This window comes from Ambystoma mexicanum, chromosome 3p (genome assembly GCF_040938575.1).
Source record: "Ambystoma mexicanum isolate Mex_15411 chromosome 3p, UKY_AmexF1_1, whole genome shotgun sequence".
Classification (NCBI taxonomy): Eukaryota; Metazoa; Chordata; class Amphibia; order Caudata; family Ambystomatidae; genus Ambystoma; species Ambystoma mexicanum.
The window spans coordinates 76,425,189-76,439,030 of NC_090925.1; the positions used below are offsets into that span (position 1 = coordinate 76,425,189).

The 13,842-nt window shown below is 49.2% G+C and overlaps 1 protein-coding gene across 1 annotated transcript in view; it reads left to right on the forward strand.

Moving 5' to 3' along the window:
• LOC138579492 (killer cell lectin-like receptor subfamily G member 1) overlaps nt 1-13,842 on the forward strand; it is a 300,846-nt gene that overhangs the window by 112,821 nt on the left and 174,183 nt on the right. Inside the window, exon 3 of the mRNA XM_069649814.1 lies at nt 11,063-11,158. Coding sequence (XP_069505915.1) covers nt 11,063-11,158 — 96 coding nt within the window. The remainder of the gene's footprint in view (nt 1-11,062; nt 11,159-13,842) is intronic.

Here is a 13,842-nt window from a genome sequence, read left to right on the forward strand (position 1 = left end):
TTGCACTTATCTGCTTGACTATAATCTTGTACTTGGTTATTACCCTGACCATTTCCAGAGCAGTTGGGAAATGTTGTCAGCCTGGGGTGTGAGGCCTACCAGGAGGTAGATAGTGTAGGGTCAGCCTAGGTTGTCCCTGAGGGAGGAGGTTAGATAGACGAGGCGTTTGGCCTTCAACTTATAACCTGGGGCTCCACCTCTCCTAATGAGAACTTACCTGATCTAGACTGCTCTAAGATTGGCAATGATCAGGACCCCCCTTCATCCCTCACCCCTTTTCCTTTTTTCCCTTTTGTGGCGATATGAAGTGACCTTGTTTGCATTTGATATGAAGTGACCTTGTTTGGGTCTTTTAAATCACCAATAAGTAAACAAAAAAATTAACTTGTGGCTCTGGAAATGAATCCTAATTAGGCTGTGCTCTGTCTTCCTTTTGTGGTTTTGGCAATTTTTTGCGGTGCTTGCGCCACAAAATTGCTGAAACCATTGTTACAGAAGAGAGAGAAGGAATGGGGGTTTCTGAACAGAGACTATCTGGTTGGCATAGGACTTCCAAATAACCAAAATCTCCTTTTCCAAACTCATCCTCGGTACTAGCCAATGAAAAGTTCCCAGCCATATGTGCTCCAATCAGTAGCTTTGTAAGAAGCAAGTCATGTGACACGCTTTCCATTTCCCAGCTGCACAGTGATTTCATATTGGGCTTTTTTGGGGCTATTTTTAGCCCAAAGATCTGTTTTTTTATCTTCCTGTGGCTGCCTTTCTACAACACACCAACCTGCCCCACGACCACTCTCTCTAACCCAAGCCCCACTCTCTCTACCCCCACCCACCCTAACCCCTACCCTCTCTACCCCACCTACCCACCCTAACCCCTACACTCTCTACCCCCAAACCACCCACCCTATCCTCACTCTTTCTACCACAACCCACCTGCCCTACTCCCACTCTCCCTACACCCACCCATGCTACCCCCACTCCCTCTATCCCCACCCACCTTACCCTAACCCCACACTCTCTACCCCACCTACCCACCTTACCCTAACCCCACACTCTCTACCAGCACCCACTGACACTAACCCCAATCTCTCTACCCATACTCCTACCCATCCAGCCCAAGCCCACTCTCTCTACCCCATGCACCACTCTCTCTAACCCCACCCACCCTAACCCCTACCCTCTCTACCTCACCTACCCACCCTAACCCCTACACTCTCTACCCCCAAACCACCCACCCTATCCTCACTCTTTCTACCACAACCCACCTGCCCTACTCCCACTCTCCCTACACCCACCCATGCTACCCCCACTCCCTCTATCCCCACCCACCTTACCCTAACCCCACACTCTCTACCCCACCTACCCACCTTACCCTAACCCCACACTCTCTACCGGCACCCACTGACACTAACCCCAATCTCTCTACCCATACTCCTACCCATCCAGCCCAAGCCCACTCTCTCTACCCCAAGCACCACTCTCTCTAACCCCACCCACCCTAACCCCTACCCTCTCTACCCCACCTACCCACCCTAACCCCTACACTCTCTACCCCCAAACCACCCACCCTATCCTCACTCTTTCTGCCACAACCCACCTGCCCTACTCCCACTCTCCATACACTCACCCATGCTACCCCCACTCCCTCTATCCCCACCCACCTTACCCTAACCCCACACTCTCTACCGGCACCCACTGACACTAACCCCAATCTCTCTACCCATACTCCTACCCATCCAGCCCAAGCCCACTCTCTCTACCCCAAGCACCACTCTCTCTAACCCCACCCACCCTAACCCCTACCCTCTCTACCCCACCTACCCACCCTAACCCCTACACTTTCTACCCCCTAACCACCCACCCTATCCTCACTCTTTCTACCACAACCCACCTGCCCTACTCCCACTCTCCCTACACCCACCCATGCTACCCCCACTCCCTCTATCCCCACCCACCTTACCCTAACCCCACACTCTCTACCGGCACCCACTGACACTAACCCCAATCTCTCTACCCATACTCCTACCCATCCAGCCCAAGCCCACTCTCTCTACCCCAAGCACCACTCTCTCTAACCCCACCCACCCTAACCCCTACCCTCTCTACCCCACCTACCCACCCTAACCCCTACACTCTCTACCCCCAAACCACCCACCCTCTCCTCACTCTTTCTACCACAACCCACCTGCCCTACTCCCACTCTCCCTACACCCACCCATGCTACCCCCACTCCCTCTATCCCCACCCACCCAACCCTACTCACACTCTCTTTACCCCACCTACCCACCTTACCCTAACCCCACACTCTCTACCCATACTCCTACCCATCCAGCCCAAGCCCACTCTCTCTACCCCAAGCACCACTCTCTCTAACCCCACCCACCCTAACCCCTACCCTCTCTACCCCACCTACCCACCCTAACCCCTACACTCTCTACCCCCAAACCACCCACCCTATCCTCACTCTTTCTACCACAACCCACCTGCCCTACTCCCACTCTCCCTACACCCACCCATGCTACCCCCACTCCCTCTGTCCCCACCCACCCAACCCTACTCCCACTCTCTTTACCCCACCTACCCACCTTACCCTAACCCCACACTCTCTACCGGCACCCACTGACACTAACCCCAATCTCTCTACCCATACTCCTACCCATCCAGCCCAAGCCCACTCTCTCTACCCCAAGCACCACTCTCTCTAACCCCACCCACCCTAACCCCTACCCTCTCTACCCCACCTACCCACCCTAACCCCTACACACTCTACCCCCAAACCACCCACCCTATCCTCACTCTTTCTACCACAACCCACCTGCCCTACTCCCACTCTCCCTACACCCACCCATGCTACCCCCACTCCCTCTATCCCCACCCACCTTACCCTAACCCCACACTCTCTACCCCACCTACCCACCTTACCCTAACCCCACACTCTCTACCAGCACCCACTGACACTAACCCCAATCTCTCTACCCATACTCCTACCCATCCAGCCCAAGCCCACTCTCTCTACCCCAAGCACCACTCTCTCTAACCCCACCCACCCTAACCCCTACCCTCTCTACCCCACCTACCCACCCTAACCCCTACACTCTCTACCCCCAAACCACCCACCTTATCCTCACTCTTTCTACCACAACCCACCTGCCCTACTCCCACTCTCCCTACACCCACCCATGCTACCCCCACTCCCTCTATCACCCCCAACCCAACCCTACTCCCACTCTCTTTACCCCACCTACCCACCTTACCCTAACCCCACACTCTCTACCCATACTCCTACCGATCCAGCCCAAGCCCACTCTCTCTACCCCAAGCACCACTCTCTCTAACCCCACCCACCCTAACCCCTACCCTCTCTACCCCACCTACCCACCCTAACCCCTACACTCTCTACCCCCAAACCACCCACCCTATCCTCACTCTTTCTACCACAACCCACCTGCCCTACTCCCACTCTCCCTACACCCACCCATGCTACCCCCACTCCCTCTATCCCCACCCACCAAACCCTACTCCCACTCGCTTTACCCCACCTACCCACCTTACCCTAACCCCACACTCTCTACCGGCACCCACTGACACTAACCCCAATCTCTCTACCCATACTCCTACCCATCCAGCCCAAGCCCACTCTCTCTACCCCAAGCACCACTCTCTCTAACCGCACCCACACCACCTCCATTAACTGTGTTGGTCAGGTTTTGTTTGGGCTATATTGGGCTACTTTTGACAAGTCCTCCTGTGTTCTTCATGTCTGTTGCCCCCAAACATCTGCCATCCACCACCCACCCCACCTCCACTCTCTGTAACCCCAACCACTCACGCATGACTACCCGCCCTACCGCCACCCTATCTACCCCCACTCACCCAATCCCTACCCTCTCTAGCTTCACGGATCCAAGCCCCACACTCTCTGCCCCCACCCCACCCTGTGCACCAACACCCAGCCACCCTACCCCCCACCCTCTCTAACCAATGCATGCCAACATTTTACCACAGCTGGAAGGGAGATTTTTTTTACCTAAATTGGGAGATTTGAATTTTCCCATTGGATTGAGTTCGGGTTAGAAATATTTTAGGGAGGTGAAAGTAAAAAATAGCACAATTTTTGATGAAACAATCGGGAGTCTGCCTCTCTAATCGGGAAGAGTGGCATGTATGCTAACCCCACCCTCTGTACCCTTACCCACCACCCTACCTCTTCTCTCTCTACCCCTAAACCACCCACCCTACCCCCACTCTCTTTACCACAACACACCTGTCCTATCCCCGCTCTGTCTACCACCACCAATCCTACCCCCACTCTCTCTACAACCCTAACTCTCTCTACACCCACCTAACCCCCCTCTCTCTACCCCCACCAACCCTACCCTACCCTCACTCCCTTTACAACAACCCATTCTCTCTACCCCAACCCACCCACCCTAACCCCATCGTCTCTCTACCCCCAAACCACCCACTGTACCCCACTCTCTTGACCACAACCCAACCTACCCCCACTAGCTCTACAACCCCAACTCATTATACCCCACCCACACACCCTAACCCCTACACTCTCTACCCCCAACCACCAACCATAACCAAACTCCACTCTCTCTATCCCACCCCAACTCTACTCTCTCTACCCCAACCACACTTCCCCCATTCTACCCCTGGCCACTGTACCCATACTCTCTCTACCCCCACACTCCCACCCTATCCCACTCTCACTACACCCACCCTCACTCTCTCTACCCCCAACCACCCACTCTACCTCCACTCTCTCTATACCCACCCACCCTACCCAGAATCTCTCTACCCACACCCACCCTAGCCCCATTCTCTCTACCCCACCCACGACTTGCTACCACCACCCACACTACCCCCACCTCCACACCCTACCCAAATGCTCTCAATCAAACCACCCACCATACTCCCACTCCCTACCCACCCACCCTTCCCCCATTAGCTCTGCCCCACCCACCCTAGCCCAATCTCTCTTACTGCACCCACCCACCCTATCCAGAATCTCTCTACCCACACCCACCCACCCCCACTCTCTCTACCCCACCCACCTCTTGCTACCACCATCTAAATTACCCCCACCTCCACACCCTACCAAACACTCTCAATCACACCACCCACCATACTCCAACTCCCTACCCATCCACCCTTCCCCCACTAGCGCTGCCCCACCCACCCTAGCCCAATCTCTCTTACTGCACCCACCCGTCCACCCCCACACACTCTAACACTCTCTCAACCCCCACCCACCCACTCCACCTCCACTCTCTCTACTGCCACCCACCCTAGCTCCCCTCTCTCTACCCCCACCCTCCCACCATAACTCCATTCGCTATACCCCCACCCATACGACCCCAACTTTCCCCACCTCCCTCCACTACCTCTACTCCTACATGTCCACCCTATGCCAATTCTCTCTACCCCACCCACCCAACTTCTTTCTCTCTTAAGCCATCCCACCTACCCTACCTCCAACCACTCAACACCCACCCTCCTCAAATCGCTCTACTGCCACCCCAACTCCACTCTCTCTATCCCACCCCAACTCTACTCTCTCTACCCAAACCCCCCTTCCCCCATTTTACCCCTGGCCACTGTACCCATGCTCTCTCTACCCCCACACTCCCACCCTACCCCGAATCTCTCTACCCACACCCACCCTAGCCCCACTCTCTCTACCCCACCCACCATTTGCTACCACCCCCCACACTACCCCCACCTCCACACCCTACCCAAACACTCTCAATCACACCACCCACCATACTCCCACTCTCTACCCACCCCACCCTTCCCCCACTAGCTCTGCCCCACCCACCCTAGCCCAAGCTCTCTTACTGCACCCACCCACCTACCCTACCCCCACACTCTCTAACCCCCACTCTCTCAACCCCCACCCACCCACTCCACCTCCACTCACTCTGCTTCCACCCACCCTAGCTCCACTCTCTCTACCCCCGCCCACCCTATCTCTGCTCTCTCTACCACCACCCTCCCACCCTAACTTCAATCTCTATACCCCCACCCATACGACCCCAATTTTCCCCACCCTCCACTACCTCTACCACTAACCACCCACCTACCTCCACTCTCTCTACTCCCACTCTCCCTACCGCCACCCACCCACCCACTCTACCTCCACTCTCTCTATCTCCCATAGCTTCACTCTCCATAGATCCACTCTCTTTACCCCACCCACACACCCTACCTCCACTCTCTCTACACCCGAACGCTACATCCACTCTCTCTACACCCACCCACCCTACCTCAACTCTCTCTACACCCTTACACCCACCCTACATCCACTCTCTCTACCTCCCATATCGCCACTCTCCATAGCTCCACCCTCTCCATCCCCAACCATCCACAGACCCTACCTCCACTCTCTCTACCCGCACTTACGCATCCTACTTCCACACTCTCTACCCCACCTATCCTACCTCTACTCTCTCTACCCCACTATCCTACCCTCTCTTTCTCTACCCAAACCCAACCTACCCCCACAATCACTAACTCCACCCACCCTACCTCTACCCCACCCAACCACCCTACCTCTACCCTCTCTACCTCCAAAAATGCATCCACTCTACCTCCACTCCCTCTACCCCCAACTTTCCTCCACTCTCTCTACCCCCACCCTCCCTACCTCTACAATCTCTACCAACTGCCAACTCCCTCTGCTCTCTCTACCACACCCATGCTACCTCCACTCTTTCTACTCAGAGCAACCTTACCCCTGCTCTCTACCGCCACCCATCAAACTCTCTCTGTAACTCCCCCACCTGCGCCCTCTACCCTCTCTCAACCTTCCTTGTACACTCTCGCTTTATTTCTTACCCTCTCATTCTCAACCTTTCTCGTTCATATTTCCTCTTGCTCATCATCAATGGCACCCTCTCTCAATCGATTCCCCCTTACTCTATTTCCCTTCCTTTCATTCTCTTGCACCCACTTACGCCCTTATCGCATGCTCCCATTTTGCATGAACCATAGCTTTTGCTAAACTGGAGACCGTATTATTTCTTTCAGAAAGAGAGTGGGTTGAGATCAAGCGCACGGGAGGTATCCCCGAAGTTATCATTAGTTTACTTTATATATAATGAACACATTTAAGGTGGGCACAAATCTGTGTTGGGTAGTGCACAGCTGAACAGATCATTGTGAGGCCATTGGATTCGGAAGCTAAGATGACGTGTATTTGTATAGCAGCTGGTGTGCCAACTGAAGTGGATCCTGTGTGTGCCCGGAACAGGTGACAGAGATTGGAAGAGGCTGCCAGGTGTCCCATCACTGTTTTGCAAGATGTGGTGTCTCCTATGAGTCACATTCTCCCTGAGACTGCGACGTATGAACTCCCTGATGCAATGCATCCTCTAATTGAGGTTATCATTCTCCCTGAGACTGCGATGTACGAACACCCTGATACATATGCATCCCCTATTTGAGGTTATCATTCTCCCTTAGAATGCGATGCACAAACTCCCTGATGCAATGCATCCCTTAATTGGGGTTATCATTCTCCCCGAGACTGCAACGTACGAACACCCTGATACATATGCATGCCCTATTTGAGGTTATCATTCTCCCTTAGAATGCGATGCACAAACTCCCTGATGCAATGCATCCCTTAATTGGGGTTATCATTCTCCCTGAGACTGCAACGTACGAACACCCTGATACATATGCATGCCCTATTTGAGGTTATCATTCTCCCTTAGAATGCGATGCACAAACTCCCTGATGCAATGCATCCCTTAATTGGGGTTATCATTCTCCCTGAGACTGCAACGTACGAACACCCTGATACATATGCATGCCCTATTTGAGGTTATCATTCTCCCTTAGAATGCGATGCACAAACTCCCTGATGCAATGCATCCCTTAATTGGGGTTATCATTCTCCCTGAGACTGCAACGTACATGCTACTTGTTGGAATTAGTGTAAGCATGAATTTTACTGCAGCTAAACCCCTTATTGTTTTCAAGGCCAAGTATTTCCGGTGCTTTCAATATTCTCTTTTCGATGCAATGCCTCTTCTGCACAGGTTTTCACCATGTGGGTCTTCCCTGTGCTTGCATTTATGCACCTGCATTTACTTCATTGAGGTTCTTGTCTCGCACTGGTTTCCCTCCCAGAAATGTGGGTCCCCTCCTTCACCCCGATCCCTCCATCACATTCTCTTGGAGGGGGGACCCGATCAACCCCCATGACCTCCTTGACCTCCCCTCGCTCACTGCAAGGATCCACCTGTGCCCATTCTCTCAACCACCATCCCAGCTCTAGCAGAATGGAAATCTTGCCACCCACTTAATCCGCACTCCCCTCATGCCCACTACCCACCCCGCAATCCTAACCACGCTGCGGTGGTGACCCACAGTAAAGATTGATACTGCAAATGCAATGCAGCAAAGCCATGTTTCCTTCCACCCCAACACTGTTCTCTTTTACAAGCATTCTTTTGGCTGTTTCCCCAGTGATGTGTTTTATGCAGTTGTTACAGCTTTTATATTGGGGTTCTTAATAAATGGAGCACCCTGAAACTGGTAAAGGTGTCCTTACCTCCTAGTTCCTGGGGCCGTGTGGGCAAGGGAAACTGGTGCCCTTATTCTTTAATAATCTCAAAACCCGCACAGAGGCTTGGTGCCATCACATCGTGTTAGGGAGAATTTTCATTTCTGTGCCAATTCCCCTCAACCTGAGAGACCCCCGGCACGTTTTGCTGGGCTCTGGGATTCCTGAGTGAGGGGGACTTTTTCCCAATCACTCATTCTTTTTTGCTCTGACATGGGAACCCTGTTTCACTGCCTTTGCGGTTCATGTTTACTTGAATGGAGTCATGTTTTCCTCTATGCATGTATCTACAGTCATCTATAAATTAATTGCTGCAGCACCCAGCACCCTATGTGCAGTGTTGCTGGCGATTTCCTTGGGCTCCCCTTTTTATTTTATTTTATTTTATTTTTCCATGATGTTCTAAATGGGTAGTAGTATACTTTTTATCTTACCTTTTCCTTTGTGGCCTCAGCACACACCACCTCATGTGCGGTGCTGAGGGGTTATACTGTATGGCCTTTCCCTCTGCTCCTATAACTTTCTAGTTACAGTAAGAGGCAAACCTAAATGGCTGTGAATGCATTTTTCTACCATTTGTGTGCAACCTTCTCGCAAGCTGTTTCCACAGCGGCAGTATGGCACCCGTGGGTGACCATTTTCCCCAAATGGCCCCTGTCTTCTTTTTATGCCATTTGTGTTTTCCTTCTTGACCCTTATTCTACTGTTCCGGGTGGGGTTGGGTCTTCTTTGAGTTTTGTCTTCGGCAGGAATCCTTTAGGAAGCCCACCAAGGCTCCATTGTGTCTGCTCAGGCAGGAAGTGAGGGAGGATCCTGAAACTTCCCATGCCTTTGTCTTGTGGTATGCCTGGCTGGAAAGAGTTTGAACTGGGAGGCTGGCTGTCATGCAAGGACAGCCACCCACAGTTGATTGACAGCTCCACTGGGTTGAATGAATGGGTTCCTGCATAAATGGGAAGGCTTTTTGGGCAGAAGGCTAAGTTGTCCACTGGAACAGAAACTCTTATGAAGAAGACAAATTAAGATGCCTGCTGCAACTCCAGCACCTGCAGAAGCACTGCTGAAGTACTGCTGCTGTCCTGACCCCAGTTTTGCATCGACAGGGTAGCTCTGCCAAGGAGGAATTTCTCCTTTGGGCTGGTGGGCATAATTATCTTCAAGACTACCTTCAATTTCAGCCATCCCCTGATGTCCTTTGACCTTCCTGGGCTTCAGAACCCCAATACCCAGGGTATCTCGGCCATCTTGGAGTGCATCATCTTGCAGTGATTGAATCTTGCTGGAACTTCAGTCGTATCTGTGTGCACCTCCAGAAGCAAGAATCCTCTCCCCGAAGTCCCCTCGCCAGAGTGCAGGAGCGAGTAACCAAGAGGATTCCAACTGGCAGTAACTGTTTGATCCTGGGTCCTGTAAAAGGGGCCAAAAGCACATACTGGCATGGGAGTATGAAGAATCCTTTGCTGGCTTGTCCCTCTCTCGAGTGCTGCTGATGTGTCCCATCCAAAGCCCCTCCTACCGTCACCACAACCAAGGAACAGGAGACCAGGTCTGCCTCTGTGCATCCATCTGCATCATCTCCATCACTCTGCAGGTACTGTGGGGGCATTGGTAAACCTACCTTGGGCCATTTGTGTCGCTCCTTTGTCATTGGAATGCTGTTTCTACTGTTTGGGTGTTCACCCAATTTCAGTCGCTCAAGCCTAACAGCTTGAGCACCTACAGTGGGGCGTCTCTGAAGTCTCTGTGCCCCTTTTGGACCTACAACTAGTTACTTAACACACAGAGAAGATTTTCACTCTAACTACTGAATTTCCTATTGGCTTGGGCAGTGCGTGTTCCTCTTCAGAAAGCCTTCCTCTTCCTATTGACTTTGGCATTCCGTGTCTTCCACCTGAAACTGAACTGAGTGACTCTTGCTCTAACTAGGGAAGGACAGCCTAAGCCTTCTAAGTCTCTGTCAGAAGTAGTTCTGTGCTGCCCACCTGTGAATGTTGGTTCTTTCCATTCTTTACCGACCTACAACAAAGTATTGCTGAGTTATTCCAATACGTGCTTTTACCTGCCTTTTGAAGTCATTATTGGCAGTTTGAAAGAGTATATTGAAGTTTACTCACCTGTTCTATTTTCCTCATAGTATACTGATGTCTTACATTGAATCTTATTAGTTGATACAGCTTTCTTAATCTTGTGTATATAGAAAATAAATAATTATTTTGATATAACCTTGAGTGTTTCTTTGGATCTATGCATGTTCTAATTTCTTTGTACTGACCTACAGCTCACATTCCTCCTCCTAAGATAAGCCTGGCTGCTCTGCCACTCTACCAACCCTGGGTAGTGCAGGCCTATATTAGAAGTTGGGGCCCCGAAACCAAGGGTATGTCTTGTAAAGTCCACCCATAACTGGACTTTAGAAAAACTTACCTAACACATTGTTTTGACCTCCTCTTGATACATTCTCAGGTTTTTCATTTGACTCAACAGGAGCATCTCAACTGGCCTCCAATGACAAGCCCGCTTCACTGATGATGGGAAGTCGGAAGGATCATGCAGCTGTAAGGCCAGATTCTGAAGAGGCAGGTGAGGGAGAGCTCATGATCTAAAAGGTAGTATAGAGGGGATGTCAGTAACTGGATGAATATTTGCCGTCAAGTCAATTCTTTCTAAATATGTTAACTGCATGCCACATAAATGTTCCAAGAGGATGCAACAGGATGTCTGTCATCCTTAAGAGTGTGACTTTGCATTAACTCTTGACTAGATACTCCCAACAAAGGACTGTGGACTGGAGTGTGGTTGGGAAGTGGGGGAACAGGTAGTACTTTTCATATTGGACAATCTTTCCAGTTGTTACTTTTATTTATTTTATTTATTTATTATAATTGTATATTAGTTCAACAAATGAACTTTTACAATAATAACAATTTACCCAAACCTTACAAATACTTCACATAATTTTTCCATATATATCATTTTCCAATTTCATATACAAAACATTTATCAAAATATAAAATGAAAACAATACATATCAATTTAAAATAATAAAACAAAAAGAAAATTAATTCATTTGTCTGCACTGAACCACTGTCATAATCATCGCAATCCTACACCATGTATACATCAGTCTTCTTCAACATCATAACGACCGAACTCTAAACTCTATAGAGGGCTAACAGTGCAGCTTCTGAAGTACAATTAAGGCAAAGCGTCCAAAACGCATCACTTTTAATATAGTCTAAATTGTGGACAAGATGTTACAGTTGTTGCATGGCGACATAGATTGATTGAGCACCAAATGCCAATCATTCCATAAATAATGTACATGACGTGTTGGCGGTGGTCGGTCAAAATGTCGAAAATAAAAAGTCGAAAGACAAAAATGTCGAAAAATAAATGTCGAAAAAAAGAAAGTCGAATTCCTCTTTTTTAAATTATATATTTATTTTAGGGTCCGGGAACAAAAAAAAATGGGTAAAACAAAAACATTTTTTAAAAAAGGGGGGTTAGGGGGGAACCCCTCCATTTCGAAAAAAAAACCGTCATAAAAAAAAAAATTAACTTTTTTTTCGACCTTTTTTTTCGACATTTTGACTTTCAACCTTTTTGTTTTCGATTTTATCACTATAAACCCGTGTTGGCCAATGTTTGAAATGGGGCAGAGCATTAAATCGAGGCGTAGAAGCGAGGCAAGATGCTGTTACACCTCCATTTAGCGCACTACCCTCTTTTGGAGCACATCTGCAGGCGACGTTACTTTTTCACTAGATAGAGGGGAACATGAAAGGAGGGTAAAAGCCAGTTGGTGGTCCACTGCAAACAATTCACGTTTAATGGAAAAGGAGGCTGTCTGATTCTGTAATATAAATTTGAGCTGCTTCGCAAAATGCATCCGGGTGTCTGTTTTGAATGAAAGAGCTGCATGAATACCAATCTGCAGCAGGGGGATCGTACAATGCATCATTTTGGGAGACGGGCACACAATACACTTTTTTATGCTTCAACTTAATACCTGACCCGCCTCTTACCTGTCTCCAAACCCTGCTTACCTGGGCTTGAGATCACCTTGTTGAGCCTTGAGGTGACATTGAAAGGGGATGGAATTCAAAGGTTAGGGCTGGATGGATTTTCCCAGGAATGCTGGTGTACAGTTTTTTAGTTCTTTGGTTATCTATACTTTTCTCTTTTGGATTTTTGTATTCGTTTTGTAGAAAAAGGGGAAATCACAAGATACTATATGCAAACAATAAAAACCTAAATCTAAGCAGCTTCGTAACTAAAAAACCTTTAACAGTATAAAAGAGTCCCTTTAGCTATATAAAAACAGTGCACTAAAAATATAAAAAGTCCATGTACAAAGTCTCTACAAAGGGCACTGTAAACAAATCGATATATATGCTCCTTATCTGGGAGACAGCCTGTCTAGGGCTGCCTGAAGTTCCTTGCTGCTACTTTCTAATGTTCATCTGTGGATGGAGGCTTCTCTGGTTGTCAAGCCGTTCTTTTGTATAGGCAGGCAGCAGCAGTGTGTGGGGAGCCCCAAAGTCTTGACTTTGGCCGGGCTATGTATGCTATGAGCCACTCACTAAGTGCGAGCAGCGTGCGGGCGTCACTTGTATGTATGTTGACTGGGCTGCGTTGTTAATGACTCCAATCAGATCCAACAGAATTTATATTTCCTGTCAGTTAGCACATCGTATTAATCTGCACAAGTAATAGATCTAATCCAGAATCCCCGGCTACGAGCCCCCACTCTGTCAATGACTCCAATCAAGCATTCCCACTAAGTCAGTGCCTTGTCTGGGATTGCTCAAGGGAAGCCCTTATTTATATATTTTTATGACAAGTTATAATCTGGATGATGAACCCTTGTATAACGCCCCTCTCTTTGAATCCCCCTGTCCTCACTGAGCCAAGAAGTAGGTTTGTTTTGCAATTTAAAATATTTATTGAATAATTAAACAATATATATATATCACACTTTTATAATAAATTAATATTTGATATCACACTTATGAGTATAATGTCGATCAACAATGGATAATGTTATACTAGCACACTTATTTTATTACTTAGGAGTTGGTACGGAAAGAGCAAGGTAGCTGGGAATGCTTTATGGTTTCAAGGAGATGCAAAGATGAATAAAAGGCAGTACAAAAACAAACCTGATATGATTTCAGCAAAAGATAATATGATCACTTTTTCTCTGACAGTTCACTCCCCCCCTATGCAATGTAAGGAGATGGAAGTAACACACACAGTCTTCA